This window comes from Macaca mulatta, chromosome 13 (assembly GCF_049350105.2).
Source record: "Macaca mulatta isolate MMU2019108-1 chromosome 13, T2T-MMU8v2.0, whole genome shotgun sequence".
Taxonomy (NCBI): domain Eukaryota; kingdom Metazoa; phylum Chordata; class Mammalia; order Primates; family Cercopithecidae; genus Macaca; species Macaca mulatta.
In genome coordinates this window covers 105,677,753-105,693,909 of record NC_133418.1, presented here as the reverse complement: position 1 = coordinate 105,693,909, position 16,157 = coordinate 105,677,753, and the positions used below count along the sequence as shown (strand labels likewise).

Sequence of the window (16,157 nt, the reverse complement as noted above, 5' to 3'; positions counted from 1 at the left end):
TGCCCAACTAATGAAGATCCCTCAGACCAGACCAGACTCAGCAGCGCTCTGCCCCTCATCCGCAGTGGGTCCTGGGGCCAGTCAAGGTTTTGGAACCAAACACATAGATGCTTGGCGGTTTCGCGAGGTTGCGGGCAAGACCCCATGAGGTGCCGAGTCCTGGGCCGCCCCTCCAGGGCTGGCCAGCAGGGGGCAGCGCGGGTCTGAGCGTGGAGGCCAGAACTGGTCCGCGCCGGCAGGGTCAGACTCACTCAGTGCCCAGTTGGGTTCCCGGGCCTCGAAGTTCTAGGCCGCACAGGACCCAGGAGCGTTCCCGGAGGAGGTGGGGATGGGGCGGTGAAAGCCGAGAGCGTTTTAACTCCTTCATCCCCTGCCGCTTTCTCAGCCAGCAGGGCCCGGCTTGAGGCTGGGATTTTTGGTCCCTGCAGCAGGGAAGCTTATAGTCCAGTTGTCATCCGCGGCCGCCGCGCTCCGGGAGCTGAAGCTGGAGAGGCCATCCTGCGCTTGGGAAAGGCCGCGGGCGCCACCGCCTGCGCAGTCCGGCGGTCAGGGCGCCGGAGCTGGGGGAGCTCCGCCTCGCCCCAAGGAGGAGAGTCCCGGAGGCCTGGCTTCTAATTGTGGGAAAATTAGACACCCCAGGGAAGGTTCAGCTTATGGAGGGCGGACTCGAATTTCTCCTCCTAAGCGTCCCGGGCCTCCCAGGGCACCCGCCCCCACCATTCCTGACAAGGCTTTAAAATTGTAGGGAATCTTCGCGGTTGTAGAGCCACGATCCTAGGAGAGGACAAGTCCCAAGCAGAGAATGGTGTCTGAGGGATCCTAAGGGAGGGAGTGATGTTGGTTTGGGGTTCCTGGGAGGCAGCGGTCATTGTGTATTTGCACCCGAGTGTTGAGACCCGGGGAACAGGAAACAGTACAGCTCTGAGGCTCTGTGAGGGCGGGTCTTTCCCACCCCAAAGCCAGAGGCCAGGAGGGAGGCCTTCGGTTAGGGTGGGGAACGACATTCTCTTCTCTTCTTGCACCCTAAGCGATCTCAGCACTCAGAGACGCTGTCTCAGCACCCAGAGAATCTGGGATTTCTCACGGGCGGTTTTCTGCCCTCAGGATTAGGTTCTTCGTAAACTCACAGCCCTTTAGAGGTGAGGAGTGGGAAGGCTGAGACCCTACCCCCGAGGCGGAGCAGAAAAGTAAGAAAATCAATACATGGTGGGGCAGAGGCAGACCTACCCGGGAGAGAGAACGTTTCTCCACCCATCTCAGCCCTGTCATCCTAATACGACGGCGTGGTAGGAGGGGGACACGCTGGCCTCCAGCAGAGAAACGTGGTCCTCTCAAAGAGAGGATCCACCCGGTTTCCTGCGTTTAGGAGGGAAATTACCTATCCTGCAATGCCTGTAAAATAACCGTTTATTTATTAGTTTAAAAAAAAAAAACTCCAGTGATAAATGTCCGTTACCGATGGTCAGCATAAAGTGCCAATCGCAATATAACGCCCGGCTCCTGGCTGGCTGCTCCCTCGCAGTGTCGCGGCAGCGGAGGCCGGGCCCCCTGCAGACCCAGGCCTGAGGTCCCCGCCCTGCTGTCGGAGTCCCGGAGCCCACGGAAGCGGGCTGAGCCGCAAGAGCTGGGAGGGGGCGCTCCTGCCCCGCGGTCCCTGGGGCGGGAGGCTGAAGCAGATACAGGGATTACACTTTTGCAGGCTCCGGGGGAGGGGGCAGGGGCGGGAGGAGGAGGTGGGAGCTGCCAGTGCTAAGGACTTCCTTGCCTCTCCCCTCACCCCTCACTCTCTGCAGTCAGAGTTACAAGCTTATATGGTCAAAGGCAAAAATAAAAAAGAAAACGTATAAAATAACAATAGAAAAAGTAATACTTCTGGGAGAGGCGCCGCTGCGGCTCCGCTGAGCTTTCGTTCTTTTCTTAATGCAGTTTCCCTTCCGCCACGTGAGTACCGCCTTTTGGCCAAGAGTTTAGCCGCGTCCTAGGGGAGCAGCCGGGACGGTCGGGGTCGCGGCCCCGGGCGGGGCTCTGAAGTGCCGCGTGCGCCAGCGACCCAGGGGACAATGTTGGAGAGGTGGAAGGTCCCAAGCGAGCGCCTCTCCCGCTGCCCGCCAGTCAGGCTTCTGGTCCCTCTGGAGGAGAGGGCCACTGGGCCCAGGGTCCTTGTGACCCAGAGGCTCTATTTAGCATTTGATCTTGGAGGTTTTGAGCTCCTTCACCTGTGAGTGTAGCGTCTTGTGGACAGCGAGAGTCCTGGACTGGCAGAATCCTTTCCCACACTCTTGACACTTGAAAGGCTTCTCTTTGGAGTGAATATATCTGAGGGCAGAAACAGAGAGTTCATACTTGCAAAATGATGCAATGTTATAAACAGTTGCCCAAGATCCCCTCCCACTGCTATGGGGCACTTGCCCTCAAAGGAAAAGTGTATAGTCAGTACCAAGTGTGGATGGGACAAAATGTTGATTGGGGATGGAGTGGGGAGGTGAAGGAGATGCTTTAGCAAAATCTGATCCTTAAACAGGTTCAGCCACCTGTTTAAGGTGCCTTCCTGGTGGGCAGGAGGGGCAAACTTGGCCTCCTTATAAGGTCAACACTGACGATGAGTAAAGGGAGCTGGGGTCGGACAATTTGCTCGACCTGCACTGTCGAAGATGGTAGCCGCTAGCATGTGTGCTTATTAAAATTAATATTACTTAAAATTAAATAAAACTAAATTAGTTTCTCAGGTGCACTATTACATTTCAAATACTTAACTGTCACATGTGTCACATGTCACATTTCCTTCATGGCAGAAACTTCTATTGGACACCCCTGAAAATGGAGGAAGTGGGGCGGAGGAAGCTGTGTGCTTGTCTGGAGCTCACGGAGACCTCACTTAATCTTGGGTCCTGTTTATTCCTACATTTCCTGAACCCATGCTCCAAAACCTAACCCTGGGTCTCCTAGGCTTTCTTTCTTGATTTTAAAGAATTCTTTCTTGATTTTAAAGAATTCCCTGAAGCTCTAGTAGGGGGTCTCAAGAACCTCGTTAGGGAGGAAGATGGTGAGGCCAGAGGCAGAGAGCTCTCTCTTGGGCCACACGCAGTGCCGCACCTGTGGTCCCGTAGGTGGTCTTGCCTCCGGAAGGCTTTGTGGCAGATGTCACAGGTGTAGGGCCGCTCGTCGGTGTGTGTCCGCTCATGGATAAGTAGGTTGTAGGACTTGGTGAAGTGGCGGCCACAGAACTTGCAGACGAACTCCTTCTTGGTCTTGGAAGGCAGACGTCCCCTTGTAGGTTTCTTTTCTGGAGACAGCTTGGTCACATCTAGGAGGGCCCCCAGCCCACCCGCGGGGGAGCCTGGGCCGTCCGCGCGGCCAAGCTTGGCCGGATCTTCTTGCGTTGCGGCCAAGGCCAGGTTGGCGAAATCAAAGCGCGGCTTGGTCTTGAGCGCTGGAACGCTGCCTCCAGCGGTGATCTCGGGCTTGGGTTGAATGACATGAGGGAACCAGGGAAAGGCGGGCAGCTGGAAGCGCGCGTCCACCAAGCTGGACACGGTGCCCGGCACTTTGGAGAAAGAAGAGCGTGGCAAGTGCATGGCCGGGTAGCCCAGCGTCCACTGATGCAGGTGCACAGCGTGCAACGCGCTGAAACCATACAGGTTGGGCAGATGGTCCGAAGGCACTGTGGGCAGGCCGTTCACTGCCTGAAGGAAGGAGTAGTTGGTGAGCTGCAGGGAAGGGTGGATGGGCACCGGCGCCGGTAAGGTTTTGCTGCCCATTTCGGCAGTGGCAGTGGCTTCTCAAACCGGATCTGCAAAGAAAAGAAGGCAGGGGCGTGGAGAGGAATAAAGAAGTTCAGCGTGGGTCGCCTTACTCCTGAATTGCAGCCCAGCCACACCCTCTCCTCACACCCAGCGCAGGATCTAAGAGTCTAAGACCCCATTCCCAAAACCCACTGCCCTCACAAAGAAGGTGGAAATGTAAGTGCCGGGGAGCCCTCTTTTCAGAACCCTCTTTGGTCTGAGGGCTCCCTCCAAATGGCCTCTGGCAGAGTCACACAACTTGATAGAGGGAAGGGTCTACTGTATACAAGACACTGAGAAAAAAAACAAGCACAGGGAAACTGCCTGTCCTGTAGAAACTGACAGCCAGGTAAGCTTGGGTCAACACAGAATCACAATCTCCTGCAAAGATAACAGGAGCTGGGGAACACACTTACACATTCATTTGCAGATAAACACAGAAATGCACACGCAGATTCACACATTCTGAGGCAGAACTGACAAGGTGCAAAGACTGGGACAACCAGTGTTTTATAGCACAACACTGACTTTAAAAAAAAAAATGCAGTAACTCCTGCATCTCACACACACACGATCACATAGCATCCATGAAGAGCCTCACAGACAACACACATACACAGACACACAAATGCATGCACCTCCTGGCTCCCGTTCGTTAAGGTCTTCTGGCTGACCTTCGATTTGGCTTCCAGAAGCCCTGTCATCTTTCTCCTCAAAACCCTCAACTTTGACCTTAAATCTGCTTCCCTGCCTTAATATAAGTGAAATCTGTTGGCTTCACTCTCTGAAGCTGCTTGTGGACTGATTCTCTGCCTTGCCTTAGCCCTTGGGGACCACTTTGCTTTCAAGGAGCGTGCTAATATCCACATTCATTTACTCTGTCAAACAATTGTAGTAACAAACAAGGGGGCATTAGTGCCCTCACTCCCCCAAAGAAAAAGGGAGTTGGGTCTTTGGGTTGTCAGCATGTTCTTGTGTGTGGTGAGCCCTGGGCAGGTGGGTATGCCTATAGGCAAGAACACTGAGGCCAGGCCTCCATTCCTGTGGTCTATGTACCTCCAACTGCAAGGTCGGAGAGCTTGAGTAAGGCCAGAGGAAAGCCACACTGAAGTGACCAGGGGCTGGCATCTCCAGACCTTCTTGGCCATGGTCTCCAGCCTCCATGGAGACATCTGAGCTCCGCAAAAATGCTTTTCATCTCTACCTCCCAGACACTCCTAACTCAGATGTGTCCAGTGGAGGAAAGAACAGGGTGAGCAAAGTCTAAACTGTCAGGGAGCCTTGGGAAGCCCAAGCACTGAACTTCTGGCTCTTAGTATGGGGCTACTTAAGAAGTCATTGTCACGGCAGGGTCCTTGGGACTCCCTTCTCTCTTGCCCAGCCTCAATCCCCTGCTGTTGACTTCTTCCTTTACCCTTTATTACTCTCCTCTTCCTAGTTCATTTCCTCTAACATGGAGTAATTTCCCTTCCCTGGGATGCATTGGCCTCTGCTCTGCTCCCTAGTTTGGTGTGCCCCCTCCCCAGGTTGAGCTGACCCTCAGCCCAGGGCAAGGCCCAGGCATAGACTCCTCTACCTTTCGCTGCAGCGAGGCTTTCAAAGCCTGGCTCTGTCCAGGGATGTGCAGTGCCTTTTCCCAGGAGGTATGAGGACAATATTGACCCAGGAAAACCTTTTCTCCTGGAAGCTGGCAAGGGGGCCACTGGCTGTGTGGTGGGACCTAAGGAAAGAGGCCTTCCTGGGAAAGGGGCGTAAAAACACCATGAGCTGGCAGCGGTTTGCCTGCGCAGTTTAAATTAGCACTCGGATACAAACTGCTGCAATGAGTTTAGCCTCAGGGCGAGAGGAGGCACAGTATCTGCATGATCTGGCCTCTGAAGCAGAGCGCTAGTCCCGCCGGCAGCGCCGTGGCTTCAGCAACGGTCATCTCTACTGCGCCAAGCCAAGTTCGGGTCGTGCCCGGGACAAACTGAGACTATCCCAGAGCTCGGACACAAGGAGAAATAAAATTCAAATTGGGCCAGAGAGGAAGCTGGGACCCGTTTGGGTTGGGGAAGGGGAAGGGGAAGGAGGAGAAGCCTCGCTAACTTCAAAGGTCGGTCTGGACTTAGGGGAGATGAGGGCTCTTTGAATTGCTGTCACCTATTCTTCCCTTCCAGGCGCTGGAAATCAGATCCTCATCTCTGGGTCCCAGAGCCCAATGGGCGCCGCGAAGGCCTCCTCCTGCTCCTCTGGGTGCTTGGCTTATCCAAGGCCAAGCCAGCGGCCGTGGCTGTGGGACTCTGGGCTGCACACTAGTCCGAACCCGCTGCGTGCCTGGGTGGGAGAAACCACCAACCTCGCTAGGCCTTTCCTCGCCTTCTTCCTGGGAGCCAAGACCGGAGCCGTCTTGGGCTCCGTAGGGGGTGCCGGGAAGGGGGAATGCTTGCAGCTATAATGGTTCCTGGGAGCCAACCTTTCCGGGCTATCTGCCCGATCTTGTTTTCCCCAACGCTACATTTATTTTCTTCCGCGGCCCAGCCCGTTCCTTGTTTTCTGAATCATTCGGAAGCCAGGCTCCCCAGGCTCCCGCCAAGTACTTTCCCCTGGACGAAATTCGTTCGAAACGTGGCTCTTTACACTAGTATCAAGAATGGGCCGAAAGCACGATCCGGTTTCAGGAGGTCAGCTAACAGAAAAACAGTCTCACCCTAGCCCCTCCAGTCAGAAAGGATGAGCGAGCCCCCGACCCCTCGGGCTCCGGAACCCCGGGGCAAATACTTTCGATCTTTAAACACAGTATGGAAAACCCTTCCCCGGGCTAAGCATCCATTCCTCAAACAGCTTGGGCCTCGGGACCTGGGGGAAAGAATAAGGGGACCCGACCACGCACAGCAGAGGCAATTCGCGCACGGGATCCCGGGTCCCTGCGCAGTGCGGGCACTCGCGCTCCTCGCGCGGTGGAGCGCCAATCCCAGGTCTGCCGCCAGTCCTATGCCGGGCATTAATGAAGTGTGCAGAGTCTATTAAAGTGGTTTATTTGGGGCTAATTGAGCGTGAGCAAGTTAACTGCTTGCATTAATGAGGATGGGAGCGAACTCCACGAGCTTGCGCCTGGGGGAGCCCAGAAGAAACCCAAGAAAATCAGCCTTGACATCGAATCTCCAATGAGTGGTGACAGGCGTCCGGACCCCTGTGAAGAGGACTGACCGCACCGGATACTTCTGTAGCATTCTCCCAACAAACGAGATCTAACGAACCCATCGGTAAGGCGGCCATCCGGCTGCACTTAAATGTCCTCTGCGTCCTCGGCGATCCATTCCCCAATCTTAATAAAACAGCAGTTACCTCGAGGAGCCTGGGATGGAACATCTACCCGCCGCCAGTCGCTGCTAGTCCCCTCCAGCCCTTCTCTTCCCTAGGGGGCTGTGAAGCTGGGACACCTAGCCTTGCACGTGGTTTTGTTCCCCAGAGCCAATGCGCAGCTCTTAGCCTGGGTGAAATTTACCAAATTGTGGCAACAAAGAAACCCTCGCGGCTACTTTACACACTGAGAGCCCAACCCGCTACTGCCTGAGCTGCTGCAAAAGGACTAAACGTGGTTTTTCATTCTTATCCGAGACATTTCGGAGGAGAAATTAGTTCAGGAGGCAGGCCCTCACCCCTTTCCCGTTCTTTCTATCCTGACGGCTGGATTAGCTGACAGTCAGGGGAGTAACAACTTTTCCAGTTCCCAGCCCGGAGACACTGCGGCTCCACAGAGTTTCCACTAGTGCTGTGTTTGAGTCTCGAAGTGGAAAGCAGTCCTTGCGCCCCACAGCATTGCCTCCCTGCACCAGGACAATCAAGGGTTCCGCTCCAGGCCTTGACGACACAGAGCAATCATCCTATGGAGAATATCCCTAAGTCAGAGCGCAAGTGCCAGGCGGGGTTCAGACTCGCGGCCCTGCGCTCTCGGGTCTAGTCGGCCTCATACCAGAGCGCAACTCCTCAAAAGACAAACTTGAACGAAAGCGCTACCGGGCTGGGGCATGCACCTGTCCCTGGCGCGGTCGGCTGCGGCTGTGGCCATTCACTCCCTCTCCCTTCCTTCTTCGTCAGCCGAGGCGTCAGCCAGAGATAGGAGCGCGTCTCGGGAAAGTTTGTGCCCGCTGAAGTTGCTCTGGTTTCTTAAAGGGGGCCCGCATATTGACTTTCAAAGTCCGTGGGCACCTCGCCCGGGATTCCGCACAGCCGGGCGGGCTGGCGGCAGTAGCTGAGGCCCGCCCCCTCAATCCCCGGCGGTCAGAGACCGAGGACCCCGCGCGGGAAGTCCTGAGCCAGCACCCCCAACCACCCTGCTCTCACTTTCACAAAAGTCCTGCAGCATTCATCTGTCAAGAGCTTCCTTGGGGGCATTGAGAGAGAGGAGACACCCGCCGCGCAGTGACAAGGAACCTGGGAGTCCTGCCCGCATTCGCCTTGCTGAGCCCGGGCGCCCAGGACTGCAATTACCTTGTTCCGCAGAGGTCCCGGGGCTGAGCACGTCTCTGGGGCTTTAGCAGAAGGGAACTGGGGAAGCCGGAGGCGCTGGAGCCCACAGGCGCCCCTGGAGCTCTAGAGTCCCTACTCCTCTCCTGCCGCGGGGACTCTAAGCGTCGGACACGCGGGAGCGAGCGCTCAGCAGCCCCGGGTCCTGCCCGCCCGGGATGGTGAGCCTCGCTCGCAGCTCCCTCGCTGGGTCTGAACCAGGAGCAGCTGAGAACGTGCCGGGGAGAGGCCGAGCTCCGACTCACTCATCCCTTAGCACCGAGCCGCCTACTTATTTTAATCCACCACCCTCCCTCCTCCACCACCCTCACCCCCGCCCCTTGCCTCAGGATTCCTCTCCTCCCTCCCCTGCCCCCCAACCCTGCCATGCGCCTGCGCAATGAAAGACAAAGTTTTTGCTGACCCGGGCAGCAGACTTTGGCAGCTGCACTCGCTTGGACCCGGCCTCTCCCAACCTGCGTCCCCTCCTCTTCAGTCCCACGCGACCCCTTCTGCCTTTTTAGGTCCAGAGGGGCACGCCTGGCGCGCTGGAGGAAACGGTCCCTAGCAGATGAGAGCGGGCTGGCACCGCACGTTTCGAGGTCCTATACTTGGACTCCTAGGACACAGCCCGTGCTCTCTGGGAGAAGAGAGGGAGGGAGGGGCTGTAGCTCTGTGCACCGGGATCCTCACACCGCGGCTTGGGTTTCAATGCACTTTGGCGCCTGACAGAGTCGCCTTCCTCCCAGAATCTCTTTCCAGAGGCAGCAGACCCCGAGTGTGGAGCAGCTCCTGCACATCCAAGCGTGCTGGGGGCCAGGGTGTTAACCCAGGCAGCGCTGGTTAATTTCTGGTGCGGGAGGGCCAGGGTCACCGAAGCAAGCGAGCTGTAACGTCCGAGTGCTTATGGCTGACCCCAGACCCTAAGTCCTGGAGTCCAGTAGAAAGAATAAAGAGTAGTGAAAGGTCAGGAAAGTTATTTTCCTGGGGCCCAGAATTCTCTGAGATTTCACCCTAATACACAGTGGCACTCTCTACTCACATATTTGTTTTAGGATGGATCGGAGTTTAGAGAGCTGCACTGGCAAGCCAGCCGAGTTGCAAAGTTGTCAGTTCCAGGGCTTCTGAGTCAAGGAGCTGGTTCAGGTGGAGTCCTTAATCGGAAAGGAATCAGAGTCTAGACATTAAAAATTCTGTCTTCATTGCCTAGGCTTTATGGAGGGTACCAACACCCCCTTGGCTACTCATCTCTGAAAGCTGACCTCCGGCTGACCCCAGCCCAATCCCTGCCTAATGCCTTTCTGGAATACCCTTCCAGGCCTTGGGTTTGGCACAGGAGGCGTCTCTGGTTTCCCAAGACTTGAGTGGGTCCAGATCACACAACTGCACTCTCTGCCTTCGCCCCAGCGTTGCTGCTGAGTGACCCTTGGAGCTGGATTCTAGCTTCCATAGGTCCCTAAGTATTGGTACTGCCTCTCTCCCAAGGAGTTTCTGCTATCTCCAGCTTTGGTTTGCAAATCTGATTTTCTTGGGAGGTGAAGAAGGTTGTAATACCTGACCTAGGGAGATGGTCATGAAGACTCCCCTCCCCCAAAGGCATAGTTGGATGAGGGTTTGCTTATATCCCTAGGCCTTTAGAACAGAATCTAGCTTCCAACTCCTGGGTAACTTTGTCTTGTTTGAGGAGGAGTAAGAGAGGGTGCAATATTTGCTGCAGCGAACCCTCTTACCCAGTGCCTTAGGTCAGTGCAGAAGTAAGAGATTCACATAAGTTTGTCCGTGTTCCTGGAATCTTAGCAGTTGCTAGGATGCAGTGACATTCTTGCTAGAGTGAGAACCCTTGGAAGAGAAGGGAACTGAGATCACACCTCCTTCCTAGAGATTCCAGAACAGCAAGCTTCAAGAGCAAGGAAAGGCCTGGAGGGCAAGTCTACAAAGGCCAATGTTGAACTTTGCTGGCTTCCACTTGGGGCACAGGGAGTGTGCTTGTTCCAGCCTCAGGCTCTCCAAATAAGCAAAGCTTGGGTAACCTCCACTACCAGCAGCAAAAGTTAAGAAGGAAAAAAAAATGCCCATACAATAGGGCCTCTGGCTGTGCAGATCACTTAGGAACAGTGGCTGGTCATTCAGATGGGATGGAACCTCCTGGGGTGTAAATACCTAATCTTCTGCTATGCACCCCTCACAGCTCAACCGGGCTTTTTTTATGTTTCTCTTTGTCTTTCTCTTCTAAAACAGGGCTCTTGGCCAATATGCCTCAGGACTTCCAGAAAGCTCTAAGTAGTAGGATCCCTAAAGAGCTCTTGGAGAGAAAGTGTCCCTGATCTTAAAGAAGAAACGCGCAACCGAATTGTTTCACCACTGCTTTGACAGATTATCTTGAAAACTGATCCTGACTCAGGTCTCTAGACTTCAGTGGATGTAGAGGTCTCTAGACCTCAGTGGATGTAGAGCAGGGTGTTGGAAGCAAGGTTGGTGTTGGTCCCCCAGGCTATGCCTCCCAGAGGAATCATGACCACCTCTGCCTGGAGCTGGTCAGCAAGACCAGAACAGGACAAGGCCAGCGTGTACCTGAGCGCTGGTGAGGATGGCCCTCCACAAGGGCTCACCTGTTTCAGAAGCCTGGCTTCAGAGAAGTGTCTCCTAGGTCGCTGACAATGCACAGCCTCAGAGAGCCAGGATAACGAAATTCAAGAATTGCTAGGAGCTGAAAAGTCCTCCATCCCACTCTGCGCTCCCAAGGGGGTGACCCCCAAACCCTAGCCTCGATCTCCACAGGAGGCCAACCAGAGTCGGGGTTCCCTCTGGGCGGGGGCAGGCAGGAAGAAGCCCAGGAAGCTAAGAATCCCTCATCTGGCCGCTCAGTGCTGGGGTATCCCATCCCCCGCCTATTTAAGAGAAACTGATCACATTAAGCGGGCCCTGGGTCGCAGCGTGGTGCCGGACTACGGCTTGGATGGATTGACAAGGGCAGGACTCAGGACACCTAAGAACAACAAGGGTACTTTTTAAGCAAGGTTAGATGTGTTTAGGACTAGCGAGGACGTCACGTTTCGAATTTGGTAACCGTCCTCGGTAACCCAACAGTTCTGTCCTCCTGGAAACCCAACGAAGGTGACAAAACTCCCATCTCATTACTGGGAGTCCAGCGCACTCTGCCACCGCGGCTGTAACTTCTGCTAGCTCTGAGGCTGAGGACTCCAGCCGGCGCGAACTCCGCCGCGGCTCTTTCTAGCTCTCTCGCTCACTGCCTTCGGGGCGCAACCGCGGGCGCCCGAGTAGTCCCAGACTCGGCTGGGACCGGGCAGCCTAGAAGAAGGGTCCCCGCAGTAGAGACCAGGCCTCCACCTCTCTGTCCGGCGCTCCGCTCCACAACCCGCCAGTCGGTGTGAGGTCCGTCAGGGGAGCGATCCCTCCGTCTGCCCGGGCCTCCGGACTATGGACCGCACTGAACCCAGTACCGCAGCAAGCCCTGCTGCCGCCTTTTCCTGGGCACGCCTGGGGTGGTGACTGCCGCTGCTCCTGTCTCCATGCCAAACCCCAGCCCCTCTCCAGATTCCTGCTCTTTGGGAAAGCGCCCCAGTCTGTCTTCGGAGTGAAAAGCGAGCAGCTTCCAGAAAATTAACTAGAATGTGGTCTATATTGCTTTGAGTTGTTTTGGGTTAAAAAAAAAATGAACCCCACCTCTCCGCACCCCATAGCCTAAAAAAAAAAAAAAAAAAAGGACCTCATTCTTTCAAATGGAATTTGCTCAGCACTTGAGAATTTTTGCTTCCAACGCAACTACTTCCTGTAACTATTTTGCAGACATTTGGGGGTCTGCTTGTTAGAAACCCCCTTACGCATGTACAGAGCTTTCAAATAACCTGGAGATTTAGGCGTCCCTCTGTATTCATTTAGATGATGGATAGTAATGGCTCAATAGTTCCTCTGGAACCATTACGGTCAATCAGGTCAAAATCCAGCTTGGGGGTGGGAAGCATTTTTAAGCACGGGAGGTAGTTAACAGGACTCCTGCGCACATTTGTTCAGATAACTCCTCTGATAACGTAATGCAATCCAGGGTTCTTAAAAGAACAGATGCCAGGTGAACGCAAGAGCCGGTGTTTTTTGTTGTGACAGCGACATACAAGTTACAGTATCAAAACTGAAAGGGAAAGTGAACTGTTTTTCCAGGCAGTTCCCGTTTGGTAAGTTCTTTACGGGCACACAAATGTAACTCTTTCACCTTTATAAATGTAACAACACACACACACACACCACACACATACCTTTGGTTTGTAAAAATATGTGTGACATGAAGCATAAATATGAGCATGGAATTGCACGGACATGCTACCATCGGGAAAATGGAATGATGTTGTCTTCTGTTGCGAAGATCAAATGTAAAATGTATGTAAAAGACGGCATGGGTTTTTACGTTTTACACATATTTGAGTTGTCAGATTATTTTAGACACATCCAGATCTATGTACTAAGGTTAATGAACTTTTCCTTTTTCCGAGGTGTAAATAAGTGCATTAGAAACAAGGCAGTGTCTAATCAGCCGGGGATGTTGGAGAACAGTAGTTTGAACGGAATTGTGGATAGTTAGGGTGGAATCCTGCGGATAGAGCCACCTACTGCACCCGCGGCGCTGGGTCCTGCCGGGCTGCACCGGCGGCGGGAGGCGCTGGAGGAAGGAGTGTTCGCGGTAATTAAACATTTCCAGACACCGGAGGGTTACTATCTGCAGAGCGATTTCCGGCGATGGGACTCGGAGACAGTCCGGTTGCGAGGTTTCGAGATTCTGGGACGCAATCCTAAAGAAAACGTGCCCCCTGCTGGCGAGCAAGCCACATCTCGGGACCCCTTCCTGGAAAACTCTCTAACCCACAGTATCCTTATTTCACTTTGCCCAAGAGTTTTTCAGTCCTTCAATTTTTCTTTTCTCAATTACGAAGTTTGCTGCTACTCGTTTAAAAGTACGCACACGCTTACCCTTCCAAAGAGCAAACGGAGGAGGAATTTCTTCTCGCCATGGGGTTTCTGTTTCCCTGTCCCAAACCAGACGTCGTTGCTCTCAGATGGATGAGGGCTTTTGTTTATGTGTTTGTTTGTTTTTAAAGAATCCGAAATTCCTAGCAACTATCTGCCGCCGTTCGCTTCTGGTCCTGGGAAGATGATGAGCAAAGAACTACTGGGACCCCATCCTGCATTTGCGAGCTGGGTCCGCGTGCCCCTCCCGGCACACCCAGAGGTGAGAAGTGCCCTCCGGTGCCTCCCTCCGCAGCCCCTCGTAGGTCTGCACGCCCTGCTTCGGATCCCAAATCCTGACTTTCTGAAACAGCGCGGGAAGGGAGATAGTCTGTTTCGGTGAATCGATTTCCCTGAAACACGTGAGGTTTCCTATCCTCTCCTTCCTCCCAGATCATTAGATTCCAATTCCTCTGCTGCTTTCTTTTTTTCAAATTTCCGTACAGAATATTGTAGCAGGACCCTCTCGTCATCATAGCTCCAGGTATTCAGATAGAGACCTGAAGAGAGAAATCCTAAGAATATACCTGTTAACAGGCTCTTTGGTCAATTTCTGTCTACAGAGGACTATGCCACATTGCATAGAACGAGTTCCTAAAGTGTCAGGTCCACTCATTGGAGCAAAACACCAAGAGAAAACAAGCAAGGAAAGGGCAGAGAGAAAGACAGATTCCCTACCTGCTCCAAGTTCTTAGAGGAAGGCTGTGTCCTCCAGCTGTCCATCACTCACTTTGCTCCTCTGAGGCAGGGCCTCCCACTTCCCTGTCCGGAGCTTGCAGTGAGGGGTGGAAAGGGAGTGGACCCAACTTGGACATTCCAAAGAATTACTACATACACCAACCCTCCCTAAGTGATGCAAAGCGGCACTGTGCTTCACCTTAATGCATGAGTAGAATTACCCACTGAATAGAAGGCCAGGTGCTTCTGCCTCTTTAGTGTTTATGCCAGGGGGGCTTCCTGGCTTCAGACTGTCACCCTGAAGAGGTGCTGAGCCCCCAAGGTGGTGGCCCAACTAGAAGGGGTGCTATTGCTCCTGGGAACTTGAAAAGCATCCTGCTGGATGTGGCTTTAATACCTTGTGTTCCTCTACCAAGTGCAACTTAAACTTAAGCATCAGTTTTGGGGAGATGAGAGGGATGGAAGGATGACAGATTGGAATTGAGAATGTTCCACAAAGGGAATAAATACAGTGAACTGGAAGGGGACCACCCCATCTGCAAAAATAAAAAACAAATAAATAAATAAAAATAAATCTTTCCTCTGATTTCTAGGAAGTTAGACTCAGGAGGAGGAGTCATAGAGTCATATTTGTGCATTTGAGTTACATCACAATGTAGTAGAGATTCTGCACACAGCAGAAAACTACAATCCCTTATTTATCCACCCTCAAAAGACAGATATTCTTCCTCCATGGTCTAGGCTGGAAGTGGGGGAACACTTGAAATGCCAGTTCCTACCATAACTCTCTTCCTAGGTGACTCCAGGCAAATAAATTTGCTGGTCATATCTCCAATTCCCTACATGAGAACCTTTCTGTGGAAAAGAAAAGCATTTGCTGAAACACTTGAAGTAGATACAAAACAAACAAGAAAGAAAATATATATTAGCATATGTTTTTTCACTTCAAAATGACCAATGGTTGGGTTCTTTTAGTACATTTAGGTATTGGTTTTCATATCACATGTCAACAATAAAGAAATGGAGAGAAAACTTAAAACTAAAGTAGTATAATCTATCCCACATAGAGAGTTTCTGGAATCATGACTTGGTTTGCCGAAATTTCATTCTGTAACAAACATTTCAGGAGATTATCTAAGGAGGAATAAGCCATGTAATGTAGTCAGGATAGTTCATTCTTAATTTTCGGAGAAGACAGCTGATGGGAGCTGCGCCAGGCTATCAGATCCACACAGATAGAAAAGGAGATTAGTTCTCAGTGCCCAGGGTCCTGCACAGGCAGCAAAGTAACTGGGAGCAGGAGTGCCACTGCAGGATGCCTGGACAGAGAATTTCATTCTTAGCCAACCTGGTACAAGGGCCACCCACTGAGGAAAGGGAGGGCTGGGCACACACCCCAATTCAGTTCAAGGGTGGGTCAGTCAACTAGTTCCTGCCTGTGTGGTATCGGAGAGTTAAGGTGTCAGTGGTTTAGACAGGTGCTTTTCAAAAGTCCTGTGCCATGAAATCACCTGGAGAGTTTGTCAATATGCAGATTCCCGGGCCTCATCCCCAGCACTCTGATTTAGGAGGCCCACAGTGGGCTGGGGAGTTGGCAATTTTAAAAAGCTCCACTGATGACTCTGGCACCAGTGGTCTTTAGAGCACATACATATTGAGAACCATTAGTAAAGAATGATTCTACCCAGTAGGGTCTGGGTCTTGCTAAGGAGAATCCTGAGGATTGAAGTTATCCAGATGTCAAGAAATGGCTCTTTATTAAAGCGTTATATGTACTTCAGTATGTTTCTTCTTGTAAACCACCTTTTCTTTATCTATAAGAGATAAGGAACAGAACTGATATTCATCAAAGGCTTTCTTAGCTCCTAATCTTGAAGACAGCACTGGCTACTAGGGGCCTGAAGGGTGATGTGGGGGCAAGGTGCTTGGGTTTGCTTCCAGTCACATCGTGGAGAGGTTCCCATGCTACCCTCATGTGGATTTATACTAGTGAGTGAACGCCCTAGGTCTTGGAAAAATATCCATCTCAGTTCAAAGAGAAGTCATTTTTGCAGAAGAGCTCCCTTGGAAACACAGAGGAACAGAAGAGAACCCAGGAGCAAAGCTGCCCTCCAAAAACAGGTCAAACAGAGGCCAAGGGGGTTCTGTAGTTTCAGGTCAGCGGAAGTTAACTTCAGTGCTGGAGAGTTGATT

At 52.8% G+C, this 16,157-nt stretch overlaps 1 protein-coding gene across 3 annotated transcripts; it reads right to left on the bottom strand.

Annotated features, from left to right (window-relative positions):
* Window positions 1-1,389: 1,389 nt before the first annotated feature.
* Window positions 1,390-8,896, bottom strand: OSR1 (odd-skipped related transcription factor 1). Of its 3 annotated transcripts, none has more exons than XM_077960108.1 (3): window positions 8,695-8,896; window positions 3,094-3,790; window positions 1,390-2,316 (listed from the first exon to the last, which is right to left on the bottom strand). In XM_077960108.1, exons 2-3 carry the CDS (start codon window positions 3,756-3,758, stop codon window positions 2,181-2,183), a joined length of 801 nt encoding a protein of 266 aa, XP_077816234.1. In that variant the 5' UTR covers window positions 3,759-3,790; window positions 8,695-8,896; the 3' UTR covers window positions 1,390-2,180. The 3 variants fall into 3 exon arrangements, with proteins under 3 accessions (XP_077816234.1, XP_077816233.1, XP_077816235.1); XM_077960107.1 differs by lacking the exon at window positions 8,695-8,896 and adding an exon at window positions 8,256-8,644; XM_077960109.1 differs by lacking the exon at window positions 8,695-8,896 and adding an exon at window positions 7,424-8,230.
* Between the last annotated feature and the right edge of the window lie 7,261 nt (window positions 8,897-16,157).